Source organism: Symsagittifera roscoffensis, chromosome 4, assembly GCF_963678635.1.
Source record: "Symsagittifera roscoffensis chromosome 4, txSymRosc1.1, whole genome shotgun sequence".
NCBI classification, from domain to species: Eukaryota; Metazoa; Xenacoelomorpha; order Acoela; family Convolutidae; genus Symsagittifera; species Symsagittifera roscoffensis.
In genome coordinates this window covers 28,222,890-28,245,370 of record NC_087065.1, presented here as the reverse complement: position 1 = coordinate 28,245,370, position 22,481 = coordinate 28,222,890, and the positions used below count along the sequence as shown (strand labels likewise).

The window sequence follows — 22,481 nt, the reverse complement described above, 5'->3', positions numbered from 1 at the left end:
AAATTCAACCTCAAAAAATCAAGTGAGAAGGGTAAATTTGATTTTTAACAAACTCGACCGTTGGCTACAATACTTTTTTCTAAAAGCTCCACAAAAATTTACAAAACAGTCGCGCTAGCCATTCATTAATCCGGATTTTGTCGCATTACCAATTTTAGGGCGAAAATCAAAATAATCTTTTACTCCGTACAGAGGGCATGTGTCTTCATCAAATTTCTCTTAAATAAAGAGGCGTGCGTCAACAACAGCTTACTTATGAATAAAAAAGGCAATGATAAAATATTAAAAAATTTAAAAGCTTAAAGTTTTGATATTTATATTTTTTTCAAAAAAAAAATCAGCCTTTTCATTGGGACGCAATTACTTGCACGGAACCTAAAAATTACCCAATCGAAGATTGAAAAAGAGTAATAAACGCAAGTAAGCATAAAAAACACTGAATTAGTTTTTAAAATTTCAAAGAAAAAGATAGATGCTCTTTAAGCTCTTCGAATTTCCAGAGCGATTTATGATTGGCGCTTTTTTGATAATATGAACCCAATAAGAGAAAACTGGATAAATAGGAAAAGTTTTAATTCTTGCACATCTGTAGTTATTCGAATTTTTTTGAAAAAAAAAAACAAAAAAAAAATCAGCAAAAGTCTTCACTTCGTTTACTACTCTTAATTAGCAAGAGTTTTCACTACGTTCATTACTCTTAAAAATACATTTAGAAAAGCTCTATTTTTTTCGTCAGAAAAAAAATTCCGTTTAAAAAAATAGATCCTGGCCGGATTCTTACTATGAGCTTTTGTCTTCGCAGACATGTTCGTTACCTCTATGCGTCATGAGCGGATTAACGCCTTGCTTTTGATTAAAGATGAACCTCGTGGTTTAAGAGATGTTTCATGTTTAAAGTGATTCTGTTAAGCTATTTCTTAGCCTGAAAAAAGTCTATATTCCAAGTTGACAACGCTTGCTAATCGCAAGCATAAAAAATGAATTCTTAAACGCCATAAAAATATAAGTTCAAGAGTTCAATCAGTTCAAAGTTCAACAATTGATCCATGTTTAGTTCTCAAAACGAACAGCTGGGAACGATAATCTCGATCAAGAAGGATTACACAATGCATTCTGCGGTCATTTCGCCTTGAGTCTCCTTCTTTCATTTCACCTCTAGTCTCTTTCTTTCATTTCGCCTCTAGTCTAATACTTTCATTTCGCCTCTAGTGCCCTACTTTCTGAGGCTTCTGCTGTATCGCTACTTGATGTTTGCATCCATTCAGATGGGGACCAACTTAATGAGGACTCAAAGGGTTCAAACAGAAACCCATAAGGGGCAATTCTGGCTGCCAGCTGGTACGGCCTATCTCCACTCTCATTGGATATCAATGGATCCACACCTGGTGTAGAGAGAAGCAGTTCTATGACTGCCCTGTTGTCTGGTCTATTTGCAGCTGTATGCAGTGGAGTTGTGTTGGAGTAAGATCGGGCGTTGACTCTTGAGCCTGCCTTGAGAAGAATGGATGCTGCTTCTACTTTGCCCCAGCAGCAGGCTAAACAAACATATGTTATCACACTCCACTATAAAACTCAAAAAAGGCTGGTTTACGAACACTGCTCCTCGAAAAAAAATTTTACTTCGGCAGGGTGTACTACATTAACATTTTGAGTAAGATTACAGGTCGACTTTTTTCTGATGTACCTGAATGCAAAGGCGTCCAACCATCCAGGGTCGGTGCATTTGGGTCAGCCCCGTGTTTCAGTAGAACTCTCATCACCTCAGTGTGTCCATTGTAGGATGCTCTGTGAAGAGGAGTGTAGAAGTCTTCGTCAATCGCAGTCACATAGTTCGGGTTTTTGTCCAAAATGTTCTCCACAACCTGTTCAACATAGAGAAAAAATTCTTCAAATCACATGAATCAAACAACAGTTGGATCAATACATTCAAAATTCTTTAAAACGATTTGCTTCATTAACCGAAAAATGACATATTTCTACCTTTCTTTTTTGGGAGGATATGCGTTTAAGTTCACACGCGCATTGTATTAAAAAATCCTTTGAAATAGGAGTCTCAAGTTCTCAAATAGAGTAAAACTTCTATAAAATTTCTACAAATTCAAACATACTGGTTGAGCATTCAAGACACGGTGATAACCGTCAGAGATCATCAACTCTTTCATACCAACGCTTCAGGAAAAAAAATTTTACCCACTCATCTTCAAAAAAAAAACACTTTAATTGCACATCGAAATTAATTTCAATACACAAGTGTATGTCAAATGTTTTCTGTTTTTTTCCTATCAGTTCATAAAAATATTATAACATCATTAGATACACATAGTTACAATAACAATAAACAAAACAAACTCGATTACAATTATCGATGATTACTTTTCACCTGAGAGCTTCAAGGTGGTTGATAAATAAATGTTATTATATAAACTTGAAGCTTTTCCATGAAACTTTACCATGAGTTGCCACAGAGGGGTCTTCTTTAAATAATAATAAATAATTTTTGAATTTTATCTTTGCTTTTCTGCATGTTACTATGTCTTTAAAGTTGACTTTATCATCTGTTAGTTTGTTCCAGATTATGACGGACTTTTTAAAGAAGGAATTTTCTATGTATTGCCCATTGTATCTGTCGCCGAAATATAATTTTTTGTTTCTTGTATTAATATCTATTTGGTGGTTATCATACTCAATGTTATAATAGGCTGGCAATAATTGATGTTGTACTTTCCAAAAGTGACATAATATTTTATAGTCCAGAAACATTGTTACTGGTAATATATTGTGTTTTAGCTTCAAGTCTGAAGATGAGTCGTATTTTGCACGATCGCAGCAAATTTTTACTGCCCAGCTTAACTGTTTTTCCAGAGATATCATTAGGTTAGCGGATATTCCACTTAAAAGAATTGCTGGGTAATGCAAATGACTAATTACCAGTGCACGCATTGTCTTGTTTTCACTGGCAATGGCTTTTTGATTGATTGAAGTGTTTTTATTCCGCATGCCATTTTCCTGAGAATATTTTTGATTTCATCTTGGAATGTGAGAAACTGATCTAAAACTACTCCAAGGTATTTAACATTGGTTTTTTCCTCAATTATTTTATCATCTAGAGTTATAGTATACTTTTCATCCTTTTTCCTTGAATGTTTTTTGCTGAAAACGATGAGTTCTGTTTTTTTTGCATTCAATTGAAGTGAGTGTTCTAAAAAATAATTTGACAATAGACTGCAATTGGCTTCGAGTGCTTTAATAGCTTTTTGTGGATCGTTATTTTCACAAAATAGTAATGTATCATCCGCATATTGAACTTTTTTACATGTTTTGTCAATTTGTTTGTTGAGATCGTTAATGTAGAGATTGAATATTAGAGGGCCAAGGACAGTGCCCTGTGGGACACCCTGCTCAAGTGTAATCCAATCGGATTCGGTGTTGTTAACAATTGTTTTCTGACTTCGGTTGGTGATAAAGGAATTGATCATTTCTATAGCTTCTTCGGAAAAATTTAACCCTTTTAGTTTTTGTTTAAGATAAGTATGATCAATAGAATCAAATGCTTTAGAGAGATGCAGTAAGGAACATGCTACAGTTTTGTTGTTGTCTATTGCTTTTCTGAATGCTTCAGTGCAATAAAGAATAGCGTCGATTGTTGAATATGATGTTCTGAACCCAAATTCGGTATTACTTAGTAATTTTTGGGATATCAGATATTCGTTGATTTGTTTATATAACAATTTTTCAAAAACTTTTGAAAGAGCCCCAGTTATAGAGATAGGCCTATAATTTTCTGGTAGTTCTGGATCTTCTTTTTTGTATATTGGTGTGACAATTGCTTTTTTGAGCTTGCAAGGATATGTCTTGTTTTTCAAAAACTCATTGTATAGAAATGTCAGATGTGAGTATTTTTCATTGCAGCCATCCTTCAGTGCCCTGGCTGGAATTTTGGATGGACCTGGTGCTTTTTGACAATTTAAATTATGTATTTCTTTTTTACATTCAGCTGATGTGATGAATCGGAATGAAAATTTATTATTATTTCGAATTTTGCATGTAGAAGTCGGTGGACTTTGCCTGATTTTTGAAATTTTCTCATAAAAGCATCCAAGAGTTGAGAACTTGTAATTTAGCAGGTTCGCCATCTGTAAATTATTGGTTATGAAATCGCCGAAGGAGTTTCTAAGTAATGGAATGAGGTTGGAAGAGTTTCTTGTATCGTTTATTATACTCCATTTTTCGCGTTCGCTTTTTTTCGAGTTAAACAGTTGGGAAATAAATTTATCATCTTCGTAGTTTACCTTTGTCGTTCCGAATGAAAATAGTCTTCTGTGGGGCACATTCTTTAATGGTGTCAGCAATGTTAGATGTGAAGATGTCGAGCATTATTTCGGGATTATTATTGCTATAGAAACTTCTCCAATTTATAGCTGATAGTTTTTGTTTGAATTTGTAATTGGAGTAATTGGATTTGTCATATATTTTACGTTTGATTGGTCTTACATTGTTGTTCAGCTTAAGTTCTGTAATGAATGCTGTTGCTTGGTGGTCGGTCTTAATTGGTGGTGTGAATACTATTGAATTATTTGTTAGATCTTTTATGCCTAGGTCGGTGATAATATAGTCAATTAGTGCTTTTGAGTGAGTAGGTGTTAATTTGTTAGTGACGTCCAGATTATATGGTATTAGGATTGTATCTAAAGACTGTTTGTCGTCTTCGTTGAGATAGTTGAGATTGTAATCTCCTTGTAAAATTAGGTTTGAATTAAATGACTGTGCATGGTCAATTGATTTGGCTAGATCTTCTAAGAAGTCTGTTTTGTTGTTTCTATTAGGATTGTAGGCTAGGTTTAATAGAGTGGTTCTATCATTTTTGTTGAGTCCGGCTTTAAATTCTATCCAGATGCTATCATACTTTTTGTGCATGTTGTTTAAGTCATGTCTGACTTTTGGGTTTAACTTTTTCGGAACCAGTAACATGACCCCTCCACCCTTCAATTTTTACTTGATTCATAAGTTCTATCACATCGGAACAACTTATGTTTGTCATTGTCTATGGCCCATAGTTTATCGTCATTTGTATCATTGAACCATGTCTCGGAAAATCCGAAAATTGTATTATCATTAAAAGTTTTGATAAGTTGTTTGAGATCTGAACGCTTTCTAGCTAAACTTCTACAATTAAGAAGTAGTACTTTTAAGTTGTTGTTGTAGTTTTCCAGTTTTTTCTTTATTTGACTGAATTGCATGAATGGTCCTGGATTTGGGTGGATATCCCCTGATGTTAGGAGAGTTTTATGAAGGGACCTTTCTTGTTTTTCAAAAGTCTTGCTTGTGTTTTTTATATAATAACTATAATAGTAATAGCTTATATTATTAAGTATAGTGCAATAATGTTTGTTCGAGTATATTGTGGCAACCCATGGAAAAAGATACTTTCCTTTTCTTTTATTCAGTACCTCATAAGCTACAAATTGATCGCTTTCGCAGAAGCTGATGACAGATATGCTAGTTAAGGCAAAAAGTAACAGCATATCGCTTTGTAGAACAATTATAGTTAAAATTACAAATAACAGTCGTTTATCAAAAAGATAGTCTTAGCTAGCATTACTTAATAATGAAAACCTTGCGAGTAGTTATATGACTGCTGGTTACGATTCAGATTATGGTTATAATTACTATCACAGCCCCATGAGTTGTTGTTGAAATTAATTTGACCAGTTTGTCGGCCATGACCAGTTTGTCGGCCATATGGGTGCATGCGATCGTTACTATAGGGTCTATTGGTAGACCTATAAACATTTTTATTTGATAATTGGAAAGCGATTTTTGGTTGGAATTTGCTTTTCCAGTATAATCAGGGGCTGGTTTTACCCTCGGGAGTTTACTTGAGTGTTTGAACACGTATGAGCCGAGGCAATTGCGCAAGAATGGTATACCTAATTCATCGTTCAGGTGTATAGTGTCAAAATATAAACTCTGATAGCTCTCCAAGCTTTTGATGTTTGAGTTTAGATTTAGCACCTCAAATCCCGTCGTAAGTATTGGTGGTATTTCGCAAATAACAATCGATTCTGGTGAAAATTTTGCAGTTATTAAAGCGATCAGTTCTTCATATTTGGCGCTTAACTCATCAATCGTTGAGTAAATTTTTTTTAAGATGGAGTTTGTCCCATCTTGGATTATCACACACTTAAGTTTTTTTTCACTATATTGGTCAAGGACTTTTATTTGCTCCTCAGTGGAGCTACCCCTGTATGCATGAACAATCGTATCATTGGGGAAAGTTTCAGTTTTTACCCTAGCAATTATACTTGAACCCAAAATCAAGTTTACACACTCCTCTGGTACAGGAAAAGGCGAAAAGTTTCTCACATTTTTTGATACTTCTTTTGCTTTCGTCGATGTTGACTGTAGTTTGCCATCCTTGTCTGCTTCCGATGTTTTCTCAATAAACTCCATTATTTTACGATAATCTTCCTTTTGGTCGTACAAATCGGAGTAAATCTTGTATAATGCTGATTTTTGAAGTCCATTAAATTCTTCTTGGCTAAGTTTTTTGCTTGACATGGTTAAAATCGATGCAACTGACTGGTAACTGGAAGGACAGTGTTTGATAATGACTTCAGATCCTGTAATTCTGCTAAATAATCTAATTACAGTGCTGAGATAACTATCTTTTTCTGCAAAATAATTTCCTTTTTTCTGCTGTATAACTTTCTTCTGCAAATATAAGTTTTTCTCCTAGCCCAAATTTATTTTGTTCGCTCGTCTGATTCGATCAAGCAATGACTACCTGTTTTTCTGCTGATAAATATTTTCTGCTAGAAATAACTTTTTTCTGCAAACAAAAATTTTCTTTTTCTGTCGAATAATTTTTCTGCAAAACAGTTTTCTTTTCTGTTGAAAAGCTATAATTTCTTTTTCTACTAAATTGTTTTCCTGTAACTGTCTTTTTCTTTTTCCAAATTCGGTTTTTCAATACAGATTTTCGAATAAAGCATGTATGGAATTTTCCAAATTTTAGGGTTCGATAATATAATGCACGGATGTTTTGTTTTTATTCGAATAAATTTTCTAGTTCAGACTAATCTCTATCTAAACGACTGTATTTTTGTTTTTAGAGAATTTCCATTTAGTGTTTGAAGGTCAGAAAGATCAAAGGCGAAAATAATGAAAAAAGAGCAAAAAAAGCCGACTGATTTCTAGCTGTAAAAACTATTCCTTCATCTGATTCCTTTCCATTAAAGAAGTGAATAAAATTACTATATAATGACTATGCATGGAAACCATCAGAAAAACACTAGCTGATCATGTCCCATTTTAATTAAGCTTTAGTAATAGTTTTTAGGTCCAAAAAAAACAAGTCGTCAAACCTTTCGTTGTAGATTAATAAAACAAATACATTTGGCAATTGTCGAAGACAGGCATCGAAAGATCTTTTCCGCTGGAGAAATATAATGTTGAGTTTCCAGTATATATAGAGAGTTGCAAAAAGTTCGGACATACAGAATTAATTAAAAAGAGCAATCGTACCATTTTGACAGATTTTTGCATGCAATTTCTTTTTTCATGCAACCTTGAGACACAGAATCGGATGAAAAATTAGATTTTGCATGCAAAAATTTTCCAAAATAGGTCAATTGCTCTTTTTAATTCATTTTGTCTGTCCGAACTTTTTGCTACTAACTATATATGTAATACAACAAACCTGCTTATTCCCGCTTTTCGCGGCACTTAATATAGCATGTTCAATTTCCTTGTCATTAGCACATGATAAATTGAAATTATCCAAGATCTCGTCATCTGTGTCTGAGCTGGAAGGATCAACAAACTTGCTATTGAATTCATTAGCATCAGTTGGTATGGTATTTCCCGATCCTTTCAAACTTTCCAATTGTGATAAAGTTTCAGCAGATGCGTTTCCTGACAAGATATCACAAATAATATTGTTTTTGTCCTCATTATTCAACACCGAACTACCATTTTCGTCCATTTGCAACCTGAATTAATTCTCTTTCATGTTCATTTACCCACTGCGCCAATTCTCTTCATTCAATTCTACAGTTCACTCTAGAAGAAATTAATCTAATTAAAATGGGCCCTTCCGTCATGCGACGGTACGTGCACAGGTTGGATAGGGCCTAACCAACGCTATATAAATACATCGACAAAATTTTATGAATAAATCAAGTCTATTTTAATGCATCAAGAAAATTGTCAATTAAAATCTACCCTCCTCAATTACAGCACAGATAGAATTGTCTTGTTGGATGTATTTTTAAGTTTTTTGCACCCCCTAAAGCAGAGGATTGCACTCCTCAGAAGTTCAAAACTTATTTTTGCTCTTATATAGTTAATTGTGTCCGAGTATGATTCGTTCCGTTTTTCGCTTAGTTTATCTGCTAGTTTCTGGACGGTTTTTGTAGAGCCCGGTGCTGCTCCTCCGGTACACGCAAAAATTAGTGGAACAAAGCTGCTGTGTTCCACATCCAGAATTCTTTGTTGGTATTTTAATGTTTTGACACTCGGATGATATTTGTAGGCGTCAGATATAATTTCAAAGCAAAAAGGTTGCGATTTTCATCGGTTTATGGTTTTTACCAGTAACTCTAGGAAGTAACTGCTGTTTTATGTTTTTCTCAATTTCATCCATTTTTCTTAAATGCTTCCGGAATTGTTCTGGTTAGAAAGCTAAATTTATTTTGAACTCCTTTTGTGTAGCAGGAGTATGCATTTTGTGGTGATGTTCTAGCTATTTTGGAAAGCTTTTCAGTTAGGATAGCTGTCTTTTCAATTTCGCTTTCGATGTACTCATCGCATGCTGATGGTGTTCCAATGACCAATCCAAAGACTCTAAAACCGTCTACCATTGTAATATTTGTACCTTCAAATAATTTTATGGTGCTTTCACGACAGTTTTCCTTTACTATGAGTTGACAGTTGGAAGGCTCCACATTGTAGCTGAAAGCCTTTCCATGCACATCTAGGTTGTCCAGTATTGCGCGGAGACTCTTAAGATCACATGCAGCGCTTCCATCATCTGCGTACCATTTTTGGGTGACATTTGGCTTTTGCAGGAGCTCAATCAGTGGGATTTTTCCAATTCCGTACATAGCCATTGCGAGGGGATCACCTCGCGATGTGCCTTCGGTAGATGTCAAAACCGTGTTATTGACATATAAATTTGAGGGATGTTTATATGAGTTGGCCAGCGCATGATGTAGTGTCGGACAGAGGATTTCTTCATGTTTTAGAGCAAATTCTCTATTGAACGAGTTGAGGGCGTTTTCTGCATCAATAAGTAGTATGGCTTCCGTTTCCGGTTTCTCAAACTCCTTCCTCAAGCTGTGGATAGCATATTGGATTCCAGACTTCTGGCCTAAGCAGAGTTGGAAATTTTTTCCGAGATTTTTAAGGTCTGATTTTATACATTGGGTGATTGTTTTGCCAATTATTCTTCATAGAACCTCGCCTATACCAATGGGCCGTACCCCTGGATTTTTGTCCAGAGGTATCGGGCGACACGAGTTGTAAGCTGTGAAGTTTTCATGGTAGACAGTTTTACTTGCTATTGTATGGGATAGTTTAGCAATTGTTTTGCAAAGCTCAATGGATGTCTGGTTGAAGTGAATTAAAATCCTTCTCCATTCGCACGCATCTAGACCTGAGGGACCGTGGCTTCCGTGCGTTTTCAGGGTTGATTTTGGAACTGTTTGGGCGTTTTTTCGTTCGAATATAGAGGGGTGGTATGGCATTGTGTCTTCATTTGATTCACTTATATAGTTAGTGTTCGCTGTTTTGGCTGGGGGGTTTTTCTTTCAGGATATTGAGGACTGTTTTTCCTTCAATGACTTCGTTTAGGGGAAGTACTCCTTTTGTTTTCTTGTCTGAAAGGCAGCCAAGGGCGGCAGATGTTTTGCCTGTACTTATTAGGTTACCAAACTGCTTAGCTTCCTCGTTTGCTTCGGACTTCTTCTGTTTTGGATATCTAATTATGACAGCTTTCGCTTCTATGAAAAGTTCTTCTAATAGGCCTTGCTTTTATAAAATTATGAGGCGACTCAGTGTTTTGGAATTTGATCCATTTGTTTCTGTTTTGGGGAGCAGCACATGTGGGGAATCATTGCTGCTTTCATTGCGACGTTAGAATTTGGTGTTTCTTCTACTAATGACAACAGCTGCTGGTTCACTACTTCTATGAATTGGAAACCGGGCTTGTTCTTGCTTAGAACTATGAAGCGCGGTTTCCAGTTTACGACATTTTTGAATGTCATTTATTTTATTTTCAAGTTCTTGGTCGATAAGTTTCCAGGGGTCGAAGGCGGCTGTAGTTATTGCTGGGGGCTATGGATAAGATTGCGTTGCTTTGGGCAGTGCGTTTGTTTCAGATGTTGCCGGTGATGTTTCTTTTTGAGTTGTGATGGGGCTGTGCTTGTTGGTCTGTTTGAGGAATTAGGCCCTTTTGCAAAGTTCTCGGGAGTGCATTGTATGCAGGAGAACCCATCGTAATAAAATTTGCTGCTCTGTAGCCCGCTACATGAGACATGGATGTATGCTTTGCAAATGACGCACCATAGTTTGGCAGCAAAGAGTGTAAAATTATGCTGAATACAGACAAGTTAGCTGAGCGAGCAATAAACTGAAAATTTTATTGCCATAAAAAGAAAAATGAATACCATCTTCACAAAACATACTGGCACTAAAATTAACGTTTAGATTGGGGGAAATAATTTGAAGTCTTGAGTGGTAAAATGTATTAAAACGGCGAAACAAAGAGTTATTTAAAGCACCAAGTTTTCTGTTTATGAAGTGATTATTTGCAGAGAGGATGGTTTTGGGGATAATAAGCATTTTTGGGTTAAACTTATGAATTATCAAAGTTATATAAATTCTCCAACCATTAGCAAATTCTGAAACCGTAGATGAGTTATCATTAAAACCTGCTACTATAGTAACACAATTCAGATTCTGCGAGGGGTAGCGCGGGTAGATTTAAGAGTTCACTCTAGAAGAAAGTAATCCAGACGGGAATTTGCCGTTCTGAATTTGTAAATGTATCGCCAGATAAGAGGATAACCTGCAATTGGGAGGCGCAGCAAAGGGATGCGCAGCAATAAGCAGAAGGGCCCAATAGCGGAAACACGTAAAAATATACTTCGCGTTCATCCATATATTAACCGAATTGCTTTGATAAACTTTTAAGATAGACGTGATATGTTTGATGGTTGTGCCTATTTGTCGAGCGGTCTTTAAGAGATTTAAGAGACAGGTCCAAAAATGGATCTCTTGTCTGGAGGAGTTTCCGGCCTTGGGAGTCTGGTGTAGCACCGCTGGAATTTCTGAGATTGTTCTTCACTTAAAACTTTTACAGAATTTGTTTTAAAATATTTTTCTTAATCTATAAAATTCCAATCCTTTTATTATTGGTTAGATCAGTCCCCTTGTACACTCTCGAGTTTCCTTTTTGCTCTTACGCCGCGCCGGCACGTGGAGGAAGAACAACAAGAAATGTAAAAGCAAAAAAGCATAAAAGCTTCAAGGATTTAAATCGGATTAGATGTGTATTGTTTGAACTGGTATCATAACCATTGTGTGAATACAAATATCAGCGAATCTAAGAAGATCGAATGGTTTCAATGTCCTTCATAAATCTGTCAGAAACGCTTCAATTGGTAACGAATTGGTGCTCGTTTACAGGCATTTCAAATGTTCGAGTACTCAAGAGTACTTTAACTTCGCATTTTCCCTTGGCAAAAAAATTTAAAGAAATACTTCAACCTACAAAAATAGGTGTACGCACATTTGCTAAAACAAAATAGAATTACCAGAAAATATGAAACAATAAAATGAATAAAAACAACATTTGATAATGCGTTAAAAGTGTAATTTCAAACAAACGTTTTCGAACATTTTTGTGCATTTTCAGGTTTTAAAAATCTAAACTAATCTGTACAAAATGATCAAAGATCATTAAAAGTGTCATAAACTTCAATATTTCGAAACGTGAAAACTCAACCAATCACAAGTTTACAAATATGCTTCAACTGAACGATTACTCTAGAACGATTGGCTAACCGAGATTCATGAGCTGAAAAGACTTTTCTAAAGCATTTGACAGAGTTGACAGATTTTTAAAGGTTTAAACCATCAAAATAAAGACTCATCAAAATTCTTAAAGATTTAAAACTTGATGAGTTTTCCGTTAGAGCTATTGGAACTTTGTATTTAGACTCAAAAGCAGTAATTAGTCTTGAGTGGTAAAATGTATTAAAACGGCGAAACAAAGAGTTATTTAAAGCACCAAGTTTTCTGTTTATGAAGTGATTATTTGCAGAGAGGATGGTTTTTAGGATAATAAGCATTTTTGGGATAAACTTATGAATTATCAAACTTATATAAATTCTCCAACCATTAGCAAATTCTGAAAGTGTAGATGAGTTATCATTAAAACCTGCTACTATAGTAACACAGTTCAGATTCTGCGAGGGGTAGCGCGGGTAGATTTAAGAGTTCACTCTAGAAGAAAGTAATCCAGACGGGAATTTGCCGTTCTGAATTTGTAAATGTATCGCCAGATAAGAGGATAACCTGCAATTGGGAGGCGCAGCAAAGGGATGCGCAGCAATAAGCAGAAGGGCCCAGTAGCGGAAACACGTAAAAATATACTTCGCCTTCATCCATATATTAACTGAATTGCTTTGATAAACTTTTAAGATAGACGTGATATGTTTGATGGTTGTGCCTATTTGTCCAGCGGTCTTTGAGAGATTTAAGAGACAGGTCCAAAAATGGATCTCTTGTCTGGAGGAGTTTCCGGCCTTGGGAGTCTGGTGTAGCACCGTTGGAATTTCTGAGATTGTTCTTTACTTAAAACTTTTACAGAATTTGTTTTTAAATATTTTTCTTAATCTATAAAATTCCAATCCTTTTATTATTGGTTAGATCAGTCCCCTTGTACACTCTCGAGTTTCCTTTTTGCTCTTACGCCGCGCCGGCACGTGGAGGAAGAACAACAAGAAATGTAAAAGCAAAAAAGCATAAAAGCTTCAAGGATTTAAATCGGATTAGATGTGTATTGTTTGAACTGGTATCATAACCATTGTGTGAATACAAATATCAGCGAATCTAAGAAGATCGAATGGTTTCAATGTCCTTCATAAATCTGTCAGAAACGCTTCAATTGGTAACGAATTGGTGCTCGTTTACAGGCATTTCAAATGTTCGAGTACTCAAGAGTACTTTAACTTCGCATTTTCCCTTGGCAAAAAAATTTAAAGAAATACTTCAACCTACAAAAATAGGTGTACGCACATTTGCTAAAACAAAATAGAATTACCAGAAAATATGAAACAATAAAATGAATAAAAACAACATTTGATAATGCGTTAAAAGTGTAATTTCAAACAAACGTTTTCGAACATTTTTGTGCATTTTCAGGTTTTAAAAATCTAAACTAATCTGTACAAAATGATCAAAGATCATTAAAAGTGTCATAAACTTCAATATTTCGAAACGTGAAAACTCAACCAATCACAAGTTTACAAATATGCTTCAACTGAACGATTACTCTAGAACGATTGGCTAACCGAGATTCATGAGCTGAAAAGACTTTTCTAAAGCATTTGACAGAGTTGACAGATTTTTAAAGGTTTAAACCATCAAAATAAAGACTCATCAAAATTCTTAAAGATTTAAAACTTGATGAGTTTTCCGTTAGAGCTATTGGAACTTTGTATTTAGACTCAAAAGCAGTAATTAGTCTTGAGTGGTAAAATGTATTAAAACGGCGAAACAAAGAGTTATTTAAAGCACCAAGTTTTCTGTTTATGAAGTGATTATTTGCAGAGAGGATGGTTTTTAGGATAATAAGCATTTTTGGGATAAACTTATGAATTATCAAACTTATATAAATTCTCCAACCATTAGCAAATTCTGAAAGTGTAGATGAGTTATCATTAAAACCTGCTACTATAGTAACACAGTTCAGATTCTGCGAGGGGTAGCGCGGGTAGATTTAAGAGTTCACTCTAGAAGAAAGTAATCCAGACGGGAATTTGCCGTTCTGAATTTGTAAATGTATCGCCAGATAAGAGGATAACCTGCAATTGGGAGGCGCAGCAAAGGGATGCGCAGCAATAAGCAGAAGGGCCCAATAGCGGAAACACGTAAAAATATACTTCGCCTTCATCCATATATTAACCGAATTGCTTTGATAAATTTTTAAGATAGACGTGATATGTTTGATGGTTGTGCCTATTTGTCCAGCGGTCTTTGAGAGATTTAAGAGACAGGTCCAAAAATGGATCTCTTGTCTGGAGGAGTTTCCGGCCTTGGGAGTCTGGTGTAGCACCGTTGGAATTTCTGAGATTGTTCTTTACTTAAAACTTTTACAGAATTTGTTTTTAAATATTTTTCTTAATCTATAAAATTCCAATCCTTTTATTATTGGTTAGATCAGTCCCCTTGTACACTCTCGAGTTTCCTTTTTGCTCTTACGCCGCGCCGGCACGTGGAGGAAGAACAACAAGAAATGTAAAAGCAAAAAAGCATAAAAGCTTCAAGGATTTAAATCGGATTAGATGTGTATTGTTTGAACTGGTATCATAACCATTGTGTGAATACAAATATCAGCGAATCTAAGAAGATCGAATGGTTTCAATGTCCTTCATAAATCTGTCAGAAACGCTTCAATTGGTAACGAATTGGTGCTCGTTTACAGGCATTTCAAATGTTCGAGTACTCAAGAGTACTTTAACTTCGCATTTTCCCTTGGCAAAAAAATTTAAAGAAATACTTCAACCTACAAAAATAGGTGTACGCACATTTGCTAAAACAAAATAGAATTACCAGAAAATATGAAACAATAAAATGAATAAAAACAACATTTGATAATGCGTTAAAAGTGTAATTTCAAACAAACGTTTTCGAACATTTTTGTGCATTTTCAGGTTTTAAAAATCTAAACTAATCTGTACAAAATGATCAAAGATCATTAAAAGTGTCATAAACTTCAATATTTCGAAACGTGAAAACTCAACCAATCACAAGTTTACAAATATGCTTCAACTGAACGATTACTCTAGAACGATTGGCTAACCGAGATTCATGAGCTGAAAAGACTTTTCTAAAGCATTTGACAGAGTTGACAGATTTTTAAAGGTTTAAACCATCAAAATAAAGACTCATCAAAATTTTTAAAGATTTAAAACTTGATGAGTTTTCCGTTAGAGCTATTGGAACTTTGTATTTAGACTCAAAAGCAGTAATTGAGATAAATGGTTTTTTATCAGCCAGCTTCAAAATTCATCACAGTGTGAGACAAGGTTGCCCTCTTTCTGCATTTTTTTTCATAGTTTTTATCGAACCCCTTCTTTAAGCAATTGAATCTTCAGAAGCAATTGAAGGTTGCGTCTAGTCTCATACTTTCATTTCGCCTCTGGTGCCCTACTTTCTGAGGCTTCTGTTGTATCGCTACTTGATGTTTGCATCCATTCAGACGGTGATCAACTTAATGAGAGAAGCAGTTCTATGACTGCCCTGTTGTCTGGTCTATTTGCAGCTGTATGCAATGGAGTTGAGTTGGAGTAAGATCGGACGTTGAATCTTCAGCCTGCCTTGAGAAGAATGGATGCTGCTTCTACTCTTACAGAATTTGTTTTTCAACCCTAAATTTTAATATTTTTCTTATTGTATAAAAATTCAATCCTTTCATTACGGGTTAGATCAATCCCCTTGTACACTCTGGAGTTTCCTTTTTGCTCTTACGCCGCGCCGGCACGTGGAGGAAAAACAACTAGGAATGTACAAACAAAAATGCATGAAGTCTTCAAGAATTTCACATCGGATTAGATGTGCATTGTTTGAATTGATGTCATAATCTTTGTGTGAACAAAAAAATCAGCGACTCTAGGAAGATCGAATGGTTTCAATGTCCTTCATAAATCTGTCAAAAACGCTTCAATTGGTAACAAATTGGTGCTCCTTTACAGCCATTTAAAATTTTCGAGTCCTCAAGAGTACTTTAATCTCGCATTTTCCCATGGCGAAAAAACTTGAAGAAACACGTCAACCTACAAAAAGTAGGTGCATGCACATTTGCTAAAATAAAAAAGAATTACCAGAAAATATGAAACAATAAAATGATTAAAAACAACGTTTGAGAATGTGTTAAAGTTGTAATTTCAAACAAACCTTTACGCACATTTTTGTGCATTTTCAGTTTTTAAAAATCTAAACTAATCCGTACAAAATGATCAAAGATCATTAAAAGTGTCATACACGTCATTATTTTGAAACGTGAAAATTTCAACCGATCATAAACTCACAAATATTATATTTTAAAATAAGTAACAACTATTTTATGAATTTAGCCACAAACTTCTGAAAATCTTCAACATTTTGTTTTCACAATGTTTTCGTTGCTAATTTCATGCTAAAATGTAAGTTGTTTCAATATTTCTCGTTTTAGCCAAAAAAGTTTCGATTCTGAAACTATTGCTTTAATTAAAGCTCGGCCTGCTCCAGATCCGTTCGGGAAAGAGATGATCATTACTCCAGAACGGTTACTGCAGAACGATTGGCTAACCGAGATTCTTGTGCTGTAATATTAGACTTCTCTAGAGCATTTGACAGAGTTGACAGATCACTTCTCATCAAAGTTTTTAGAGGGGGTATTCTTGATGATTTTTCCGTTAGAGCTATTGAATCTTTGTATTTAGACTCAAAAGCAGTAATTGACTTAAAGGGTTTTTTATCAGCCAGCTTCAAAATTCATTGCGGTGTGAGACAAGGTTGCCCTACTTCTGCATTTTTATTCATAGTTTTTATCGAACTCCTTCTTTAAGCAATTGAATCTTCAGAAGCATTTGAAAGTTTCCGGTTATTGTGCCCCAAACTAGTTTCATATGCAGAAAGCATAACTTGTCTTATCAAAATCCGATGTATTGACAGTTTGTTTCGCTTAATCGATACATTTTACAAAAACAAACTCATATGACGATTAACATAAGTAAAAGTGAAGTGCTTTCTATACCTAATGTATCACCCTATAAAACAGTCAAGGAAACAAAAATACTTGGTGTCTTGTTTTACACCTCCCAGAAAGATGAAAATATTGAACTACTGTTGAGTTCTCAAACTCAGAAACATCGAGGGTTAATTGCACTGAGTAAATTATTGAGGGCCAAGTCATTAACACTGTCAGTTTATTTTCTCCCTGAATTTTTTCATTTGGCTCGTCATACTACAGGTAACTTGGATACTGTTAGAAAGTGACAAGAATTATAAAATGCAGAATTGAAAAAATCGAGCAGACTCGATATAAGGAAAGAAGTTTTATATCACCCAATTTTAGCATGCCTACAACTCAAACTTTTCAGTCTGAAAATTATCGATTTCTTTGCTTACGATATGTCAGATCAAAATAGTTTGTTACCAACAGAATTTATTTTCCCGAAAGAAATCAAAAATTTGTTGAGAAATACGAATATCGGTATCCGGTAAAAATTATGTCAATTGAACAAAAACTGCCAAGAAGTAGAAGCTAGATATTTCAAGCGTACCAGGATACTTTTCATCCGTTAATAAAAAAATGTGTTTTGAGCATAAGTCACAGAAAGAACAAAAAACAGTTTGCGGACCAGGGGACCCAGTATCCGTTTGAACAAAAAGATGTACAGAAACAGTTCAGAAACTATCTAGACGAGCTCTTAACAATTTATAAGCTATTTCTTGTGTCAACAATTAAGTTACTAACTCGATGAGTTGTTTTCGATAAATATGATGTTGTTTGATGTAGCTATTGATTATGAAACTCTCAACTAAACAATTTTAGTTTACAATTGCCGAAACAAAAAACAAACAAAAAACAAAAAAAGATCATGGCTTTCTCGAGGTCACTGTTGCAGTGAGAGTATCAGCTACGTTGTCGATTGGCGGAAAATGTCGCCTGTTTTTGGGAAATTCCGGATGTTTGTCCTGAAGATGCTTGAGGTTGGTTATGTCAGAGGTAGCAAAAGTGTCAGCTGAGCTCGCGATTCTGACAGCACCCTTAATATCTCCCATGTCAAGTTTTTTCGATACTCTTTTCGCAATGTTTGTTGTTGTAGAAGTGTTCTTCCTGGTACTGGCTTTCTGTTTTCCCGGCATAGCTTGTGTCATGAGATCATTGATGTCAAGTTCCAAGAAAGCAGCAGTTTGCTTGTTGACGAGGCTGGCTACAGACTGCTTTTTGCGGTAATAGGATCTAGCTGGCGCTTTCAAGCAGTGATGAACGAAGAGAAGTACACGTAACCAGGAATTGATGTTCATTGGTTTGCGAATGACACCTTTGATAAGGGTGGGGAGGGTGGCGAGCAAAAGATGCCCTAGTTGCATTGGGCACGTGCTTGAGGACTTTGCAGCGTGAGTTTTTGACGAGGTCTAGCAGACGTGTGTCTTGCGGCTTGACAAGTTTTGGAATAGAAGCAGTGGTCGAGTGGCCAGAAGAGGGACATCTGGTGTTAATAGGTCCATGTTCGCGAAAAGTGTTGTTGGCAAGAAGTGAGATATTCTTGCCACAGCTTGGGCAAGACTGCTTACTATTGGTTATTCTTGAACCAAGCAATCTGGGCATTTGAAGTCTCCAAATGGCTCACAGCCTCTGCAGTCAAATTGAGGCAGATGATGTGGAACCAGCGATCACAGACAACGCAGCATTATATCGCCTCGAAGTTGTTGGCAATCACTGGAGGAGCATCTTTTTGGTTACCTCCAGGCCGTCCTGGAGGAGCATTTCTGGGGCGGCCTGGGGTACAGGGTCAGGATGTTATCAGAAATTTGACTGTTGGCCCTTGTCGTCCGTCGTATGGCTTGTTTCAAAAATGACTTGTTTTTATACTTATTGATGAGAATTTTGTACTTGAGTCAAAAGGCAAACCGCAATTGGCCTATTTAATAAGTTTATCACAACATTTAGGCTATCTCAGTCAATATTGGAGAAACGGGCAAAAAATTCCTTGATTCATTCACCGAACTATGCAACATCCTTCTCAGCAATGAAATTCCAGTCAGCATCCAACTACTACTGTTTGGTGCAAACCTCATATCACTGGAGAAAAAATGTGGTGGCTTCAGGCTAATTGCCGTTGGCGAAACATTCAGACAACTTGCCGGCAAGTGCGCCGCCAGCGTTATCATCATAAAGCTTGCACCAACGATGGCACCCATGCAACTCGGAGCAGGTATCCGTTTTGGAGCAGAAGAGACTGCCGACGCTGCTCGATCGCATTCAATACCGTCAGAAGAGATTGCCTGGCGGAAGCATTCAAAATACATGCCCCAGAAGTCTATCCATTCGCAAAACGCTGTTACGAACACTGTTCGTCTTTGTGCTACGGTGACTAAGTTATCCTTTGAGGAAGCTGATCCGATTGCATCCATTGGATTCTGTTTTGTTATTCATCATCTGCTCACTAACCTCGCGCTTCCAAATTCAAATGTGGCTACCTTGATGTCATATCGGCAGGTGATAACTGGAAAATTGTCTTACAAGATTCTAAAGATCTCACAGATGAGAACAGAAAACTTGGACTGATGATCAAGCCCAAAAAATGTGAGTTCACGGTGAAAGGAGAAAACACTGTCTCAATTCTTGAGAATCTTAACGCTATCCGTCCGGGCATCGAGTTGATCCCAGTGGAAGACGTGACACTTCTAGGTGCAGCATTAGGCGAGAAAATCATTGACAGGGTCCTCGAGAAGAAAAATGAAGAGTCCAAACGCCTTTGCACCAACATCAAGGTCTTTCCCAAATATCAAGCATTCTTCCTCATTAAAAACTGCTTCGCTCTACAAAACTTTTATACATATTCCGTACCTCTGCTGTCTTCAAAAAGGACAAAATCTTACAAGAAATGCATGACAACCTGAAAGACACCATGGAATTAGTCATGAACATATCTCTTGGGAGGGACACTTGGACTCAGCTGACACTCCCAGTCAAGCTTGGTGGCTTCGGCATACAGTCTACAATTGAACTAGCAGCCTCTACCTTCATTGCATTGTTCGTTTCTTGCTCTTCACTTGCAACATCACTATTCAATAATCATTCCCCTCAGATTCTGTTCTCCGAGAGGCACTATCAATTTGGCAATCAATTACAGGTGAAACCTCTAGTATAACTGCTGCAATGACTAAATCACTTCTGAAACAATGGACTATTCCAGTCTCGAAAAACCATCTCAGACTTCTTATCGAGCAATCTGCAACTGATCGTCAAAAAGCTCGCCTACAAGGAGTCAACTGCCGAAGAGCAGGAGGTGGGCTCAATGCCCTTCCCTCCAATCCTCTTGGCCTCTGTCTCCACTATGACCAGTTCCGCATTGCCTGTGGCATCAAATTGGGCGCCCCTGCTTCCACAAAATACAGATGTCTGTGTGGCACCACTCTCGACTCCTACGGCACGCATGCCTTGGTCTGCCCGCGAATCACCTCAATGTTCACGAGACACACCATATGCAATGAAGTTTTCCGCGACGCCTTTAAAACCGCTCAAATTCCCGTCACACTTGAACCTACTGGCCTTCTTCGTGCTGACGAACGCCGACCGGACGGCACCACATTGACACCCTGGCAACGTGGCAAGCCCATTGCCTGGGATTTTACATGCGTCAACAGACTCGCGACACCCAAAATCTCCTCAGGAAAACTAGAAGGCCCAGTCATCGCCAACATAGCAGAGGATAAGAAAATCAACAATTATCTGGCCATTATAGATAGATTTGCACTCAAAACATTCAAAACTGTACACAACTTTTGATTTCAATCATTGGAAAAGGAGGAATATAAATAGAACATGCAGAAGGTTTTCAATGCAGATAAAATTTCGCGTCGTGAAAATAATCTGCGCATTTCTGATACCGAGCAGTTTTTTCTGCCAACGTCTTACTGTGATTCCTCCGATATTGAACCATCAAGATGGGTGGCGAAACGCTGCTCTAATCTCAGGGAATCTTTTCAGGGCAATTTGTTTGTGATCTTCTCGATGATCTTTTCAAGGGCTTGCGATGCAACCCGCGACAACTAGACTTCCGGATATTGGTTACCCAACCACTGTTTACGGTTGATTTCCATCGCTTTACAAAAAATAATATTTTATAAATCGACAAATGCCAATATATCAGACGTGTTTGGTGTCTCTATTGTGAACTGTTAAATTGGATGCAGTAAGTTTGCTGCCCGCAGCATCTCTTCGGGATCAACCTTCACTGTTCTCATCATATTTTCAAAGTAACAGAGAATAAACTTAGCTTGCTGCATAGACTTATTTTTTTTCCTCATCGCGATGCATTTTCTTCAGCACCAGACGATTTGACTTATATTCAGATACTAATCATCTGATATATATCAACGATTTTACGTGATACTAGTTCAAACAGCATTTACATTCCACACTTTTTGACCTGTACGTGACCTTCTTATTGCACTCGGGACATTTACTATTGAGATTTTTTTCTGGTATAAAAATTTCGGGAATATCCCTCGACAGTGTAGTTTTTTAATGCTTAAGCCAAAGATTTGCTAAGATAACGGATAGAGATGCCCCCATTGCCAAACCATCTTTCTGAATGTACCATGTTTCATTGCACTTGAAATGGACTTGACTAACTGGCATGTTCAACAGTCTCTGCACGGTTTTCCTAGCAACTGATGGTGGTTCATCTTGCTCATACAGCTTTCTCAGAGCTAGGTCTATTGCTTCTTTGAGTGGAACATTTGATTACAAACTCTTAGCATCTAGAGATATAAAAGTTTCACTGGGCTCAAGACTAATGCTCTCTAAGACTTTTCTCACTTCTAGTGATTTGGTTTCGATGTTTGCGCCCCCAATTTTCTCCAAAAACTTTGCACGAAGCTTGTTCAGGTTGTAATAAGAGCTACCAGTCATTGAGAGGACCGGTCTCAATTGGGTATTTTCTTTATGCCCATTCGCCAACCCATAAGGCCTGGTGGGCGGACCCCAGCAGACCTCATCCTTGTGTATAGATTCTTTTTTTTTTTATTTCGTGATTTTTCCTCATAACCAACAGTTCCTGGTTGATATCTTTCTCTATCTTCATAAAGATCGAATCACTGGTTCCTTGGATTTCACTGAGCTTTTTTGAACATATTAAATCCGATAGCTTGTTCTCGTATGTATCCTTCCTCATTGCACAATAAAGCAATGCCCTTTTGTCATACGACACCGCAACCAATCCATTTCTCTTCAGATGCCTTCGGGCCTTCTAAACGCTCTTGGTAGATGGTGTTTGTTTAATCCTTTTAGCAAAGGCTTTTACCACTGCTTCGATCTCAAAAAGGGACTTTTAGATTTTTGAGATCCGAAAGAAGGCGGTCAATATTGATGAGAGAGTATGTCTCACTAAGTTTGTCCCTTATAGGGCGTTTCGGTCCTAATGCCAACACTTGTTGTGCCCAATCTGGTATTTCAACATCATCGAAAGCTTTTACCG

The 22,481-nt window shown here is 36.7% G+C and overlaps 2 protein-coding genes across 3 annotated transcripts in view; both read right to left on the bottom strand.

Annotated features, from left to right (window-relative positions):
* The window catches only part of LOC134845231 (solute carrier family 12 member 4-like), a 191,250-nt gene extending 172,309 nt beyond the window's left edge, over positions 1-18,941 (bottom strand). For both annotated transcript variants that reach the window (XM_063862145.1, XM_063862148.1), the window contains exon 1: positions 18,918-18,941. The gene's annotated coding sequence lies outside the window, so the exon portion shown is untranslated. The remainder of the gene's footprint in view (positions 1-18,917) is intronic.
* On the bottom strand, positions 1,195-9,110 carry LOC134844827 (ankyrin repeat domain-containing protein 49-like). Its single transcript, XM_063861642.1, has 4 exons — positions 8,876-9,110; positions 7,700-7,914; positions 1,685-1,862; positions 1,195-1,535 (listed from the first exon to the last, which is right to left on the bottom strand). Exons 1-4 carry the CDS (start codon positions 9,108-9,110, stop codon positions 1,195-1,197), a joined length of 969 nt encoding a protein of 322 aa, XP_063717712.1.
* Positions 18,942-22,481: the final 3,540 nt, after the last annotated feature.